General features: G+C 36.1%; 1 protein-coding gene across 6 annotated transcripts in view; it reads left to right on the top strand.

Annotated features, from left to right (window-relative positions):
• Positions 1–18,161, top strand: part of LOC144082976 (uncharacterized) — a 140,228-nt gene that overhangs the window by 114,492 nt on the left and 7,575 nt on the right. For all 6 annotated transcript variants that reach the window (XM_077610492.1, XM_077610489.1, XM_077610490.1 and 3 more), the window contains 4 exons: positions 4,501–4,571; positions 10,079–10,148; positions 13,426–13,570; positions 13,664–13,735. In XM_077610492.1, coding sequence (XP_077466618.1) covers positions 13,467–13,570; positions 13,664–13,735 — 176 coding nt within the window. In that variant the 5' untranslated portion in view covers positions 4,501–4,571; positions 10,079–10,148; positions 13,426–13,466. The remainder of the gene's footprint in view (positions 1–4,500; positions 4,572–10,078; positions 10,149–13,425; positions 13,571–13,663; positions 13,736–18,161) is intronic.

Genomic DNA, 18,161 nt, shown 5'->3' with positions numbered 1-18,161 from the left:
TGGTTCGCATTGTTCAACATGTTCCCACTTTACAGCATCAGACAAAATAAACATGGTCATTTTTTATTCAGAAGCAAATCACTGATATCGCTCTGATTCAGAGGCAAGATTTTGACCCTACGTGACCACCTGTCATTTGTAGTTTTACGTTTCCACAAAATGTCGCACTCCCTGGCGACATTTCCTGTCCAAGCCTCTATTGTCCAGGTTTACATGCAAGCTGGAGGATGTAAGCTGGACCCAGATGGGGGAGTTACAAAACCCCACTTTGGAGATACTGGGAATTCAATTGGAAACGACAGTAGACAATGAGGTGTGCATGTGTGGCAAGCACGTTTAACTGGGTTTGACAGGACCCAAAAGACAACGGGTCATAGGGTACATTACCTTTTTTTCACGTGAAGGGTTGTGCTGGCCAAACTGTTTTTGTATGTTGCAGAGAAGGTTTAGTAAATGTGCTTAAATAATTCCTGAAGTGTGACACTCCAGTAAAGCACCACAAGCATCCCTTTACAGAAATGCGTTAAATAGTGTTGTCTGTTTGTAGAACCGAAATGACGCGGGTAAGAGCAGTAGTAGTTGTTTTTGTGGTTCTTTTTTTCACATTTTAATCCATTATGACTTCTCCAAATGACAAAATCATAAATTAAGGACTGCAAAGTGGGAACAAATTCTATCTTCAACACGATTCTACTTTTTCTTCCCACAGTAAAAGCTTCTACATTTTTAAAAATCTTTTTATCGTCAATTCTAACCCTGCACGTTTCATTTTGTAAGTCAATTTCCCTTCAACATGCGAGTGGTAGTATTCTCTCCCATAATGAGGCAATGAACCCTATTTGGGTTGGAAGTCACAAGTAGAAACTGACAGGGGCTTAATAGGGATCCGGGTTGTCTCCTGTGGGCATTGTTAAAATCCAGAGAGCTTTCACACTTCACAGCAGTAGGTGAGGCTTTGAATGCATGACCCCGGAGCGATGAATTCAAGAGGAAAGGACATGGTGCGATGGTGAATCCAAAGATTTGCCAGAAGCCAAAGCTAAATCCCAATTTTCTGCATTTATGGGAGAACACAGTCCCCAGACATACCACAATTGGTGCACACACATTGTCCAGAAGAGGAGTGACAGCACTCATTTGACATGGCTGCAGTTGCCAGAACACCAAATCATGCGAGTACTTTGAGACAAGGCGTTCAGTGATGTGCGCGCAGCGACGTAGAATTCATCAAACCATTATTTCATACATTTTTTAGACTGCGTTATGAATAAGGCATGTATGATATTTGAAGTCGAAACCTGACGAGTGCACAACTACCCCTGGAGAAAAGTGGCAACCAGCTGATCATGTGGTCCAGTAACTGCGAGTCATCGTGCTTGACAATTAACGCTTAAAAAAGATGGAGAGTCATCATTTAATTTGAGAGTTACACACTTACAGGTTGTACTAACTGTAAAGTCGTTTATGGCGGTAGATATGTTCAAGGACCTGACGCAATATTTGAAGACCCACGATGTAGGGATGGTGTTTTTATGATGTCTATTTAATATTATTCTGACTTTAAACGGTCTCTGTACTATTATTTTACTCAACCATTACCATTACTTTAGTATTCCTGCATCTACATGAACAATTGTAAAGAGACTGAATAAAATGAAGATTTAACTGTACTTTGTTGCGACGATATTCGTATCGAAGGCTATGTTGTTCTTTCGGCTATCAACATGGCTACCCAACGCAGCTTACAGTCTTATGAGGAAATGTAACAACCCTCTTTGCGATCTTAGCAAAAGTCATGGAAGACATCTTCCCAATTATAGCCTCGTCCTTGTTGATATAGCGAATGGTCGATTAGTTTACTCCAAAATGGCGAGCGATGGCAGCGCAAGTTTCCCCTTCCTCTGTGTGGCTCCAGTTTTTTACCTAGGTCTACAATGTCTTGTGTGTCTTGTGTATGTCTTGCTACTGCAACCAACAATTTTCCCAAATACAGGATGAAATAAAGTTCTAACCTAAACCTAACTAGTAGGAGTTGGAATACCAAAAGTAGACATTTTTGTTTTACATTTTCATTTTTATATGATTTTTCCTACACTATAAACTTTTCATATACTATATTTGCCGGATCCAAGTCGGCGTGTGTTCAATCCGTAATAGCCGATCCGCAAAGTGGCGAGGTATTACTGCATTTATTTTAGATCAAATAAGACAAACGTTCCTATGCTTTCAGATTTACATGAACTGGTAAGTCCGTGTTTCTGGGAGTAAACGCTTTAGTCCTTTTGCGAATGTGTATTCGCAATTCAAACAAAGACTAAACTTCTTGAAGTGGGGAGCTGCGACTCGGGGATCCTCGGGCGGGAGTATTATGGCAGCCCCAAACGTGGGTAAATGGCTTCCAATATGTGACTCCTATCACATCAGCTTTCAAGAATCCTGCGAGAGGAACCGTCAGAAATGCACTTTTGTCCCGGCGGATTTCTCTCGATGCTGTCTCGTTTGAAGTGGGTACAAACAAATCAAAGCGGAGCTTTCCTGGCTGACAATGTGTTTATTCTTTCAGCCCATCCTGAGGACATTTTAACCAGTACGCAATATGTTTCTCTTTTGCTCAAGGCATCCCCTTGTCTCCAGTTTATAGGGTTTCAAGGCTCCAGTGTTTTATCCTGCCAAGAACTTTTGTGTTAGTTTAAGAAGTCTTTTGTGTGGGTACTCTTCATTTTAAGTGTTGTCACTCATGCAGTAGCCGTTCTTTTGCCGCAAGCTCGCCATGACAAGTGGAATGAATTCTCCGGTGGTTTTGCTCATGCTGTTGGGCAATGTCTAGGTGATGAAGGGGAAACATCAAATATATATATGCGTAGTATAATTATGATAGTTTGCGAAAAAAGGCTGGAAGGTATCGGCGTGATTTAAATCTTCCATCCATCCCAAGTAGCACTTATCCGAACGAAACCCACAGGGGGAACTATCCCAGAAACACAACCTTTGCGATTTTCGTTGTACTTCAACGGGACAGACGATTTGAGGTATCTGTTTTGGTCTCACGTGTATTCATACTAGAAGGAAGTTTGTGTCAAGGCCCGACTTGTATTGACCAAACACTCCAAGGTTTTCTCTGCTGGTTTAAATGATATTACAACCTTCGTTCAAGCTAGATAAATCGACTAAAGTGCAAATCTCATTCACGGCAATGTTGATGCAAAAATCCCAGAGGACACAAAGACAAATTACAATGCCAGTTTGCGATAAAACATCAACAGAAATTCAATTTTTCAAAAATATTTATCTGGTTTACACTGATTTGAATAATGTTTCAATAAAATTTAAAAAGCAGTAACTTGTACAATAACTAATTACTAGCTCCAGGGAGCAATAAAATCATGCGGAGGAGGAATAATTATTTCTGAGCGTAATATGCAGTGGGTTTTTTTGTTTTTTGGAGTGAGTATCTTCAAGACTGATTTTTACGCAGCTTGCCGTTGGGATCAGGCCAGACTTCCTTGTACCTTGGAGCATTCCCAGCGTGCTCATTATCTCAGTCAGGTTGAAGGTCAAGGTTGTCCTTTGCGAAATCATCTGGCTTCAGCATCTCCCCATTACCATGACACACATTAAGTGAATAGAAAGACGAGTGCTATAACATAAGGTACAAATATGTATTTAACCTCAAAAGCCTTTCAAAGAGTAATCTCACAACTACACATCTCATTATGAAAGCCCTTTCTCTTCTGGAATACGTATTAACAAGTCAAGCACCATCTTGCCATTTTACCATTGTGGCTTTTTGCAATGTCAGAAAAGCAATCAGAAGAATGTGATATTAGGAAAAGCTCAAAGATTTACTATCTCCTAATATGGTAAACGTTCAAAAGAATACCACACTGAACTTGCCAATTTCCTTCAAAATGAAAATAATATTTAAAAATCAGCACGAGGATTTGTTTCCACTAAATGTGCTGCAATTACGGTACGATAAAATCAAATAATTTGCTTATTTTCCGTAACTAATTTGTAGACTACTGATGGAAAGGTCATAAGGAGCAATTTGCGTCCCAGCGTCTTGCGGTAGGAACATCTCTAACCCGTAACCCCTCACAGGTGGATAGCGCCATAATTTAAAGCCTCTAATATGATCATTAAAATAACCACCTCACTCAGAGCCAGGCAATAATGAGCTCATCATTATAATCCTCGTGAAGGCAGAATTTATTGTCTATCTTTATTACACCACATTAATTTCACCTGACAAATTGGCAATTTGCTGTCCATATTCTGTTTTGCACTCGAGAGCCATGTTCTGTCCCTTCTGTTTTTCATCTGGTGTTTGTTATCGACAATAAAATGGCCTCTAATTAATCCTAGAAAAAAAAATACAAAAAATGAGGAAACTAAAATATATTGTCAACTTGTGATTTGCAGGGAATCATAACGAGTATAAAATCAGGAAAAAAAGGTTTTTCATTGTTCATTAATTGTCCTTACTTTTTATGCTTACAGGGGTCACTGACACTTTCCTTCATCGGGCCCTCCCAGTTGAAAGGGATTGGACGTCTACAATTTGTGAAAAGGTAAGTTTGTATGTCCTTTTTGATCTTGAAGTTAAAGCAAAGCAACTATGGGGAAAGTAAAGATTTGAGAAGGAGGCAAACTCTTTTCCATGTCACAATACAAGGTCTACTCTATTGAAAGTTAAGCAGTGGAAGATGAATCAAAGGCTAAGGTAATAAATCCTGTGTCAGATCAAGACATTTTCATTAAAGTCTCAGGAAATATTGAATGGACCTTGGTAGATGTCTACACTCTCTTTACTTCTACTGTGAACAGTGACATCATTCATCAAGGAAACCGCGTTCCTGACACATAATAGAGATCAAAACTTTAATGAATACATGTTTCCTGTTCAAATTTTGATGCCATTGAAGGCTTGCACGACCGGTATTATCATTTAAAAAAAAAAGCACCTAGACAGATGGAAAAATATTGTCCGCCAAATTATTAACCTCGCTTCCTGTCACAGCATGCTAAGAAAAATGAGTGGGCACTGAATTTGCGCGTTCCGAAAACTTTCTTTGGTACTAGCAATTGCGTCCTTCTATTCAACCGACGGACAAAATTGAGTGTTTTTGTGTAGAGGTATTTGTGATTTTCCGTTTCAAGGATTATTTTATCGCTTTCGCCACCACTCAAACTTCCTTACAATTGGTGGAATACGTAGGCAAACATTTGCAAACAGGATTTTTCAACGCTGGCGGAAGTACTGGCCCAAGAATGGGACCAGTAAGACATTCACTTGCAAATTACCGAATGTAAATTGGTTTGTATTTGCACCGCCGCAGAAAATGCATAGCGCGCTTTTCAAGGCTTTTCAAGGCACCGCAGACAATTTCAAGGCATGGAAAAGACTGGAATGCATACGCCCTAAGAGTTTAGGGTAAGTTAAAATAGGAATGGATGTTTGTTTGTTGTCCTTCCAGTATTGTAGCGGATCTTGCCTGCTAGGTAGGTCGGTCTCAGTGATGGATTTTTGGATTGGATCAAGGGTGTTAGCTGTGGGGTTCGTGGTCTGCTTGCCAACTCTTGCCAAATGTCTTCTGAAAAAAAAATAGCAACAAATCTCTGCAGGCAAATAAATCACACATGAACTGATAAAGTTCAATAAAACGCGTGAGGAGGGTGCTGATAACGGCTGTGAGGATGGTTCAGACTACCACTGTGTTAATAAAACGACATATTGGGAATGTCACTTATTTACAGTTTCCCAGTGGGACTTCAGAAAGAGTATGTTAAATTCTGGGTCTAGAAGTGTTGGAAGGGTCAGAACACTTGACTCAATAGTTGCCATGTGACACGTGTCACAGCTGGATGTTGATCAAATGAGTTGGATAGGCGAACTCGTGTCAGATCGTTCTATAACTTGATCTATGATGTGTGAATGCAGCATTTGGGCCTGCCTGCGTTGCGATTGACCCGGGACTGTTTGTGGTATAGCTCACCATTTAACCTGGATTGGCTCTATTTCCCCTCATGATCACTGCAGCTTGAGTTGTTGCAATAAAAGATTAGATGGCTTTTTGGAATTGCTTTAGAGATGCATATAAATCTAAAAAAAAAAAAAAAAAACTGGCAGTACTGGCAGTGGCATTTACAGCCGTGCATGACTAACCATCCTCCCTTGAACTAAGATCAGTAGCTCACAAAGTCTGCAGTGGGAAAAAATGGTGGACGGAGTGGGGGCCTTATGAGAACAAAGAGAGATTAGATTTATAGAGAAGCTAATTTAGAGGTCCTCTGTTTTCTCCCAGACATTTCTTGCTTAATATGATGAAACTGTTTTTTTTTTTTAATTCTCCTTGCTCACAAATGGAAAAAAATACAGCATATCTCTATTTTGTGGTATTTTTAAGAGGTTTACCATGTTAAATTTGTGCCTTTCTCTATTTAATGTAATATTTCAATGTCAACTGTCAAGCTATGAAGCCATTTGGTATCTTTTGGCTGATTTATGGCTTCGGAAATAAGCTTGGCTTGGCTTGACTTGATTTCTGTCTCTATTGTTTTAGTTCTGGTTACATTTGTCGGATTGGATAACAGCTTTATTCCATGCATGAAGGTGAAATTAAATGACCATACATTACAGCTGTTTTTATAGGAGGTCATGCTTACTTGAATGAATTGAATTGCCCCCCCACCCACACACACACACACACACACATTAAACTTTGTCTAATGTGGTACTGCCTCCTTGTGGCTCTGAATATATGAAATTATTGGCTAAATCAAGGATGGCAAAAGCATGAGGATGACATTATTAATTAGTTTGTAATAAAATACCTTTCTGTTTCAGCTTGACACCAAAAGTGCCCCATTACTATATCCGGTAGGGGATGGGGGAGGTTATATTTTACAATTGATAAACTTGATTTAATTCACACCTGCTTTCATATTATGGCCGTATGAGGCACACATTTTGTTCGGATCGTAGTTGCGTGCTAATGTCCTAATCGTAAGACATGGAATCAAGCCAGCAGCTCACTTAACCAAGCAGATGCAAATACAAGAGAGAGCTTTTAGCTGTCCTGCTCGTGAGCTAAAAGGTCATTATAATGAATCCCGAAAGCAGTAAAGAAGTCGAATATATGAAAAGGGACAGCTGCTGATTCTGTCCGCGTCCATCAATAACAATGACGTCACTTTGGCCAAGACTATTGCTTCCGATTAGGGTGACCTGCCGGGGTTTAGAGCTTTTCTATCATTTCATTAGCAATCGAAAAGCACAGTTGGATTTGTGTCATTGAATGCAGCTTGAAATAAACATTCGATAGAATAGTTCGGAGAACCGAGGGTGACGTGAAACTGAAGACGACGGAGAGAGAAAGGGCGATTACATGGTGTTTGTATTGGAAAAAAATTGTGAAGAATGGCAACTTAAGAGGGTTAAACTGATCTTAAAAGACGTCTTGATTGGCCAAGTATGGCATGTTGAGTCGCTGTAGTAGTAGTTATGAACAATTACATTATAGAATGGGTTTCATGAGTTCTACTTTGTAACTTGGGTAGCAAGCCGTTCATTTGGAAGCCATCAACGTCAAGTTGGTCTCCATAGCTCTGCTCAAGCAGTGAAAAACTTTTCAGCAGGTAGTGAAGCTACCAATCAGGTGCAATTATTGTCAGTGCTGCCACGCAGTAGGATAGTGTGCAAGCGCACCACACGCTTGTGCTCCCGCGGGCAAGGCAATCCAGCAGAGATACTTGTCAGGAACAAAGGTCAAACCCAGTAGAGGAGGAAAGTGGCTGAAAATTTGACCTAACACAGTCAACGTTACCTGTACAGCAGGAAGACAGAAGAATTAGTGGTGTGGCAAATGTGCGCCAACCATAATTGAGTCGGACAACCTCAGTATAAGTCGTACCAGCCGAAAAATACACGATAGAGATTCATTGCATTTATGGGAGGGCAATTTTTTATTTCATCAGAAAGCAAGAACAAACATACATTAAAGTAGCAATAAGAAAATGGAGAACCAACGACTAAATAGGCATCTGTTAAAATAACAGTTTTTCTTATAACTATAGCCCAGAAAAATAGGCTGTCAGTGGTCAGAGAGGGACAAAAAACATGTATAAGTCGCAGGGCCAAACCTTAAAAAAATTGCGATTTATAGTCCAGAAAATACAAAAAAAGTGCGATGTTATAGTCCAGAAAATACAACAAAAAAAGTGCGACTTATAGTCCAAAAAATACAAACCAAAAAGGGTGACTTATAGTCCAGAAAATGCAGTACTTTGAATTTAGGAATCTTCTGTATTTGCTCCATTTGAGTACAGACAAGGCCATTTGTTGACATCCATATACTGTATGTAGCACCAAACAATGATGGATGAGGGAGCAATCGGGTGAGCGAATGGGTGGGTGAGCCAGCCAGACAGTGTGAAAATGCAATCGTTGCGTGATTCAGGGAGTGGCCACATTATGCCAGCGAATGGACGGGTAAGAAAATTCAGTGAGTGAGTTCATTAGTGACTCAGACTGTAAGTCATTGGTTAAATGGAGTCTCTGAACAAATGGGTAAATGCTGAGGGACTTTGGGGCGAGTGAGTGAGTTAGTGAGTGGGATGCTGCAGCCATTCTGTCAGGGCAAATAACCATAAAGGATCCAAGACGTGAAGGGGAATGCCTGTGAAGGCTTCAATCCCCGTTGCGTGCCGCCATGATGGAAAGGGTGTCGAGTTACATTTCTATTCTGCCTAAAAACAAGAGCTACGTAAAGCTAGGAAAAGTCAGAACGTGTCGAGGATCGACCGTTTCATGCTGAATCTGTTGCCACGTTAGGAGTTGTTTGCAGTACGCTATCGTAAAGTACAGAACAAAACAGAAAAAGTCACTTAATCTTAATGTCCATTGCCGTTTCATTGTTTGGGATTGAGCGTATAGGAGTAAAGGACAAAAATAATCGAACTTTCTCTGCATTTACCAAAAGTGCCAGGTTGGATTGGGGAATGGTTATAAATATTTCAATCTCAGCCAGTTACAGTCTGGTTAAATTGTATTGCTTAGTAAGGAATAATAAATATTTATATGAATGCAATGCATGATTTTCGCTTGATAACCAACATTGAAATCACAATCCCGTTTAATCTAAATGTAAATAATGAATGAATGTAAATATGGATGAGGTTTCAACATTGGTGCGAAAAGAGTTATTTGCCTTTTTTGGGGGAGTATTCCTTCATACCGCAGTCTGTACTTCATGGAATAAAGATGAATCTAACTTTTATTATGATGTACGTACTGTAAACGATAATCAATCATCGTCGTATTCGTGTCACTAAATGCGATAAGGCAGAAAATCTAAAGAAAATCTTCTATCCTGGTCAAACTTTTTGCCTCGTTATAGCTTAATTGACGTCATTTCACATTTCCAATAGTGACCTTTCCCCATTATTATGTGTACTTATTCAATCAACCTGCTGCAAGACTTGCTTCCGATTATCAACTGACCTTTAAATATGAATTCATCCCTTCAATCTTCACTTGCAATATTTTAATAGTACACGTCCCTGAATGTTCTCCTACTGGGTTTTGTCCTGGGGGTCCAGTGCACGGACAATTTACTGTCACTCATCGACATTCGTATTTGGTACCGTATTTTCTGCACATAAGGCGCACCTGATTATAAGGCGCAGTAGTCGTCGAGGTGGCGATAGGTAGTAGTAGTAGAGGATTGTGTTATATATACATCCACTAGTTGGTGCTGTGGTAGTAGTGATTAGGAGTTGTGTTATGTATCCACTAGATGGAGCTGTGCTCAATGGAATTTCATACAACAATTAATTAATATTGATCCCTATATTACTATAAGGTGCACTGCCGGGTTTTGAGAAGATTTGTAGTCTTTTAGTTACGCCTTATAGTGCGGAGAATACAGTACTTGAATCCTTTGCTCCTCACATTTTGCCTCAAAAGCTTAAAATGTAAGCGAGGATGTTTTTTTTAACCATGAACATGATGATGCTTAATATTGGCATGTATACAGAAAATCAAATCATCTTCATTGTTTTTTTATTTCATTTTTAGGTGTTGGCTTCCTCTGTTCGAAACCCGACCTCAAAAGATGATCTTAATTAGAAGCTTAACGACAGAAAAGGTAAGCAGAATGTGATTTATCTGTTTCCTGTAGCTGCATCCATTTTTGTTCTGACCATCCAATCACTACTAAGTGAATAAATGTTTTTTTTAGTTGTTTTTTTTATAACTGGCTGTGGGATGGATGGATCTGACAAGGCGCAATAGTCTGTGCAATAAATATAGCCACGTAAAGTCAAAACGTCCAATGAGAAAGCTGCTTGACCTTTCGTTAAGTACTTTATGATTGATCCATTTATCATAAGTCAGGTGAATGTTGGTCAGATGGATGTCGTGCATACGCTAACTTTTTTATGATGTATTTATTACACGTGATGCTGTCGTAGCGATGCACATTGGAAGATAAATGATTACTTGGTGTCGATTTGGAATAAGCTGATGACAATTTGTCATCGGAGGTGACAGGCACGCACACGGCAAGCTGATTTAATGATGGATTTATTAACAAATGTTCCATCGTTCCTTTTACTTATGGAGCACTAATCACACCGTGTTACAAATAAAAGCTGCATTTATTCATCATGACCACGTCAAACTACCATAAATCATCTCTCGACAAGGATTTCAAATATCTATACTTTTTTTAATTTTATTTTATTTAGCCAGCGTTGGTTTTCCCGCTTGGGCAACACCATCCATTTCAGTATAACATCTTAATGCGTTTGCCTCCATACCCAAATGTAAGTTTAAAATTAATCAGCTAGACATTAACTTTTATAGAGCCAAGAAGCAGGCCGCTAAGAGGTGTGAGAATAGATCAAAACAATAAAAGTCGTAGTTGGAAATCAATGTAAAGCTCTCCGTAGGTTTATCGCTGCAAGCGCTGCGTCTTCCTTTGTCACCTTGATTGTTAGCCTATAAAAATAATGGTTAGTGGTATACTTTAGGTCGCTCTGCAAACACTTGGATGGTGCCTACTTGAGAATTTAGTCTGTGAATGTGTTTTTAGGGCTGCTAGTTGTTACCATGTTAGATTTGAATTTACGGAACTGTCTGGCTACTGTATTTACATCAAATATTGTCAGATTTTGGTGGAACAAACCAGCTACCAACTATCGTATTTTTTGGAGTATAAGTCCCACCTGGGTATGAGTCACCTCGCGCCAAAGAATGCACAATGAAAGGGATACAAATAATTAGTAGAAGTTGCATTTTGGGGCAGATTTTAACTCTAGCACCACTTTAATCATAATTTTGTTTTTGCATAATTGCATTGATACGGATTGATTAGCAACAGCGTAACAATGTTGTTAAAAGAATTCATAGACTTTTTGTACTTTAAAAGTGGTGAAATGACCCCAAAAAATCACATTCATATATTTTTACTTTTCAATTCTAAGAATGGCTCTCCAGAAATAATGTTAGAAAATATGAATTGTTTACGGCTCGCTCTGTCAAAAAGGTTATCGACCCCTGATGTATAGTAAGGCTTTTATTAAAAAAGGACCGTGTATAGTAAGGCTTTAAATTTTTTTTTTTTTTTTTTAAAGACCATGTGTAGTAAGGCTTTTTTAAGAGAAAAATGACCATGTATAGTAAGGCTTTTATTTAAAAAGGACCATGTATAGTAAGGCTTTTTTTAAATGACCATTATAGTAAGGCTTCAAAAATAAATAAATATAAAAGACAATGTATAGTAAGGCTATGTTTAAAAAAAGACCATGTATAGTAAGGCTTTTAAAATATATATATATATATATATATATATATATATATATATATATATATATATATATATATATATATATATATATATAGTAAGGCTTTTTTAAAATGACCATGTATAGTAAGGCTTTATAAATAAATAAACCATGTATAAATGTGTAAATAAAAAAGACAATGTATAGTAAGGCTATGTTCCAAAAAAAAGACCATGTGTAGTAAGGCTATGTTTAAAAAAAAAACATGTATAGTAAGGCTTTTTTCAAAAAATAACCATGTATATATAGTAAGGCTTTAAAAATAAATAAACCATGTATAAATGTGTAGATAAACAAATGTGTGTAAAAAAAAAAGACCATGTATAGTAAGGCTTTTTTTTAAATGACCATGAAGAGAAAGGGTTTTTTTAAATAAAAAATGACCATGTGTATATACAGTAAAACTTTTTAACTGATCCGAAACCAAGAATAAACATAATGCATTAACATAATAGTGCAGACGAAATAGGCACCTATTAATGTAACATATGAGTCGTTTTTTTATAACTAGAGCCTAAAAAACACAACACGGTCACATTTTGTCGTGGATGACAGGAGGAATATATCGTCAAGGTACTTAATGCTTGACGTAAGACAGGATTTCCAAGTTCCGTGGTTGAGAGAATCTGTTAAAAAGTCACAAGTAAAGGTTAAATGATGGGATGCAATACTTTATACTACTGCAGGCCCTGATATTTCTTCTCGTCACGTCCACACAATAGCCACGAATATGTGAGCCTTTAAAGTGCTTGCTTAGTTCCTCAACTGAGACAATAAAAATAAATCTATTGAAATGGTTGACAATAATGTCAGGATTGTGGATTAGCTCATTATTTACTTGGATCTCGCTGAAATAGTTAGTGCCTCATCCCCATTATTTATGTAGATGGCTATTTAATGGTTTTCCATTATGGCCATTTCAGAGTAAAACTCTGCTGTTGCTTTATGGGCAAGCCTTAAAACTTTATTTTGTCGAGATGTGAGACAATGTCGATCTTTTTTTATTTTTTGTTTTTAAAGAATTTATTCACAGCATTTGCTAGCTTTTTTGGTTACTTTTACCACTTGACTTTTTACCAAAAGCACATTTCGGTGGACCACATTAAAATGATTTTCATAAATTGTCACCGACTTATATTAAGTTAATGTAAGCCGATCTGAGGATGATGGAACTTTGCAAAAATAAATGAGTCTCTGAAATATATTTCGACCTTGACATTTAAGTTTCACACCAATTTTAGCAGTAGAATCATTAAAGCAATGTAAGTATGTAATAACATACTCTTCGTGGCTGACATTTTGGGAAATATTAGCCTTGATTGACATTTTTCTCCTCTTACACAGCAGAAAAATGAAATTCTGTGTTTTTTAAAATACTTTAAATCATTTTTAGTGTGTATATGCACACACATTGACAGTATTCCCCCATTTTTCACATATGGCGTTTTTTGCGATACACTGCGAAAAACGAGGGACTTCTGTGGAAATATTTTTCACAGTAGTCCCCTTTTTGTGGTTTTATGTGTGTGTTCTGAGTAATAGTATTTTTTGACAATGTCATTCCTGTTTCTTTTTCAGGCTACCCATGTATCCCATTTGAAAATAAAGTAAGCAAGCTGATGTGGATGCACGCTGTTTATGGATGCAGATGCAGCGGCCTATTTTATGACCCTTTTATTTGGATGGATGTCACCTACCTCGGTTTTTTATCTTCAAGACTAAGGTCAGCATCAGTCCTTTTTTTTTCTGCTACAGCTGTTGTTGCTGCCGACCAACAAATGTGCTCGTGTTCTTGTGTGTGTCTCATTGTCACTAGGAAGTCATCCTGTCTCCTTGCGCCCTCCTCAAGGTGCAATTTTGCGATGGAGACATCCTTCAAAATGACACGGTGAGTTAAATTTACGAGCGTTACGGCATGACTGAGGTAGACAAGGTGGGAAGTTGTTGGTTTTCAGAATTTTTTTTTTTTTGGGTCGTTTTGGTTTGGATTTCGGAACAGTACATACTGAAGCTATATGATAGAAAAAATACAAAGTCAATAGTAATTTGATCTTGACTGCTCCTAACCTAAAATGTTAGCATCCATAGAGAAATATATTTGAATTGGCACAATAAGCAGGCTATATGTATGAGTTCGGTGTAACTGAGGCTAAACGAAAAAAACAATTTTCAAAAAATGACCATTTATAGCAAGGCTTTTATTTTGGAAAAAAGACCATGTATAGTAAGGCTTTTTTTAAATGACCATGTATAGTAAGGCTTTTATTTTGGACAAAAAGCCCATGTATAGTAAGACTTTTATTTTGGAAAAAAAGACCATGTATAGTAAGGCCTTTTTTCAAAAAATGACCATGTATAGTGAGGCTTTTATGTTTGGAAAAAAAACGACCATGTATAGTAATGCTTTTTTTTTTTTCTTTCAAAAATGACCATGTACCGTAAGGCTTTTATTTGGGGGGGAACAACCATGTATATAGTAAGGCTTTTTTTCTTAAAACACGACCATGTATAGTAAGGCTTTTTTTCTGAAAAAACAACCAAGTATAGTAAGGCGTTTTTTCAAAAAATTACCATTTATAGTAAGTCTGTGATGCAATTAAATGTAAGTGTTACCATCAACCCAATAAGAGAAACAATAAAAAGGTATCACGTTTAATCAAATATAATAGGCATAATATGAGGTCACGTGTAAAAAAAGAACCTTTACTAAGTATACTTTAGTGACTTCCGTTTCACTGAGCCTCAACCATTCAGGGATGATTCTTACAGGTCAAAATCAGAAAAATGGCAATCAATATGCGATTATTCATTGAACACCTTGAGAAAAACAATATTTGGCTTTCCTATGTCCCATTAATCGGAAGCATGGACTGCCAAAAATATGTGAAAAAGTAGATTTGCGTGTAAGATTTGATTGACAAGAAATTGTGGAAAAAAGTGAAAACATTTGCTTTGATACTGATAATGAGAATCCTGACCAAAAATCAGGTTGAAGTTTGCCTACGGCCTTCCAAGACGAGTTCAGCTCATGAGAGAACAACCGCGCTCAAAATACACGGGAAGTTTCTCGTCGACAAATGAAATGAGGGATCAAAGTTTCCAACATCGCAGATCAAAGTTAGACATCGGCAATATAAATAGATCACCCCTTCCCCGTTTCCATCTCCCAGGGATTAATCAGCTTGGATGGCACGAAAAGACATTGATGCAACATTTTGCAAACATGAAAGACAATGAAAAACGTAAAAATAAAAAAATAAAAGACAAAGAAAAAAAGAAAAAATCTTGACTCCTGCGCGCAATGGAGACGGGTTCGCACATCCGCCTCGCAGTTCAGAGCTTGTGGGTTCAAATGCGGGTATCAGGATTCTTCTGAAAAAAAAGCTTTACTATACTATGTCATTTTTTAAGAAAAAAAGCCTTACTATACTATGTCGTTTTTTAAGAAAAAGCCTTACGATACTATGTCGTTTTTTAGGGGGAAAAAGCCTTACTATACTGTCGTTTTTTAAGAAAAAAAGCCTTACTATACTATGTTGTTTCTTAAGTAAAAAAGCCTTACTATACATGGTTGTTTTTTAAGAAAAAAAGCCTTACTATACTATGTCGTTTTTTAAGAAAAAAAGCCTTACTATACTAGGTCGTTTTTTAAGAAAAAAAGCCTTACGATACTATGTTGTTTTTTAAGAAAAAAGCCTTACTATACATAGTCGTTTCTTAAGAAAAAAAGCCTTACTATACTATGTCGTTTTTTAGGAAAAAAAGCTTTACTATACTATGTTGTTTTTTAAGTAAAAAAGCCTTACTATGCATGGTCGTTTTTTAAGAAAAAAGCCTTACTATACTACGTCGTTTTTTTAAGAAAAAAAGCCTTACTATACTATGTCGTTTTTTAAGAAAAAAGCCTTACTATACTTAGTAGTTTCTTAAGAAAAAAAACCTTACTATACTATGTCGTTTTTTAGGGAAAAAAGCCTTACTATACTATGTCGTTTTTTAAGAAAAAAAGCCTTACTATACTATGTCGTTTTTTAAGAAAAAAAGCCTTACTATACATGGTCGTTTTTTAAGAAAAAAAGCCTTACTATACTATGTCGTTTTTTAAGAAAAAAGCCTTACTATACTACGTCGTTTTTGTAAGAAAAAAAGCCTTACTATACTATGTCGTTTTTTAAGAAAAAAGCCTTACTATACTATGTCGTTTTTTAGGAAAAAAAGCCTTACTATACTATGTCGTTTTTTAAGAAAAAAGCCTTACTATACTACGTCGTTTTTTAAGAAAAAAAGCCTTACTATACATGTTCGTTTTTTAAGAAAAAAAGCCTTACTATACTATGTCGTTTTTTAAGAAAAAAAGCCTTACTATACTATGTCGTTTTTTAAGAAAAAAAGCCTTACTATACTATGTTGTTTTTCAAGTAAAAAAGCCTTACTATACATGATCGTTTTTTAAGAAAAAAAAGCCTTACTATACTATGTCGTTTTTTAAGAAAAAAAGCCTTACTATACTATGTCGTTTTTTAAGAAAAAAGCCTTACTATACTACGTCGTTTTTTAAGAAAAAAAGCCTTACGATACTATGTCGTTTTTTAAGAAAAAAGCCTTACTATACATAGTCGTTTCTTAAGAAAAAAAACCTTACTATACTATGTCGTTTTTTAGGGAAAAAAGCCTTACTATACTATGTCGTTTTTTAAGAAAAAAAGCCTTACTATACTATGTCGTTTTTTAAGAAAAAAAGCCTTACTATACTATGTCGTTTTTTAAGAAAAAAAGCCTTACTATACATGGTCGTTTTTTAAGAAAAAAAGCCTTACTATACTATGTCGTTTTTTAGGGGAAAAAAGGCTTACTATACTATGTCGTTTTTTAAGAAAAAAAGCCTTACTATACTATGTCGTTTTTTAGGGAAAAAAAGCCTTACTATACGATGTCGTTTTTTAAGAAAAAAACCCTTACTATACTATGTCGTTTTTTAAGAAAAAAAGGCTTACTATACATGGTCGTTTTTTAAGAAAAAAAGCCTTACTATACTATGTCGTTTTTTAGGGGAAAAAAGGCTTACTATACATAGTCGTTTCTTAAGAAAAAAAACCTTACTATACTATGTCGTTTTTTAGGGAAAAAAGCCTTACTATACTATGTCGTTTTTTAAAAAAAAAAGCCTTACTATACTATGTCGTTTTTTAAGAAAAAAAGCCTTACTATACTATGTCGTTTTTTAAGAAAAAAAGCCTTACTATACATGGTCGTTTTTTAAGAAAAAAAGCCTTACTATACTATGTCGTTTTTTAAGAAAAAAAAGCATTACTATACTATGTTGTTTTTTAAGTAAAAAAGCCTTACTATACATGGTCGTTTTTTAAGAAAAAAAGCCTTACTATACTATGTCGTTTTTTAAGAAAAAAAGCCTTACTATACATGGTCGTTTTTTAAGAAAAAAGCCTTACTATACATAGTCGTTTCTTAAGAAAAAAAACCTTACTATACTATGTCGTTTTTTAGGGAAAAAAGCCTTACTATACTATGTCGTTTTTTAAGAAAAAAAGCCTTACTATACTATGTCGTTTTTTAAGAAAAAAAGCCTTACTATACTATGTCGTTTTTTAAGAAAAAAAGCCTTACTATACATGGTCGTTTTTTAAGAAAAAAAGCCTTACTATACTATGTCGTTTTTTAGGGGGGAAAAGGCTTACTATACTATGTCGTTTTTTAAGAAAAAAAGCCTTACTATATTATGTCGTTTTTTAGGGGGAAAAAGCCTTACTATACTATGTCGTTTTTTAAGAAAAAAAGCCTTACTATACTATGTCGTTTTTTAAGAAAAAAAGCCTTACTATACTATGTCGTTTTTTAAGAAAAAAAGCCTTACTATACTATGTTGTTTTTTAAGTAAAAAAGCCTTACTTTACATGGTCGTTTTTTAAGAAAAAAAGCCTTACTATACTATGTCGTTTTTTAAGAAAAAAGCCTTACTATACTATGTCGTTTTTTAAGAAAAAAGCCTTACTATACTAGGTCGTTTTTTAAGAAAAAAAGCCTTACGATACTATGTCGTTTTTTAAGAAAAAAGCCTTACTATACATAGTCGTTTCTTAAGAAAAAAAACCTTACTATACTATGTCGTTTTTAAAAAAAAAAAAGCCTTACTATACTATGTCGTTTTTAAAAAAAAAAAAAAAGCCTTACTATACTATGTCGTTTTTTAAGAAAAAAAGCCTTACTATACTATGTCGTTTTTTAAGAAAAAAAGCCTTACTATACATGGTCGTTTTTTAAGAAAAAAAGCCTTACTATACTATGTCGTTTTTTAA

The sequence above is a fragment of the Stigmatopora argus genome, chromosome 9 (genome assembly GCF_051989625.1).
Source record: "Stigmatopora argus isolate UIUO_Sarg chromosome 9, RoL_Sarg_1.0, whole genome shotgun sequence".
In the NCBI taxonomy this organism is placed as follows: domain Eukaryota; kingdom Metazoa; phylum Chordata; class Actinopteri; order Syngnathiformes; family Syngnathidae; genus Stigmatopora; species Stigmatopora argus.
Note: the sequence above shows the minus strand (reverse complement) of the source record. Positions and strands in the feature narration are given on the sequence as shown.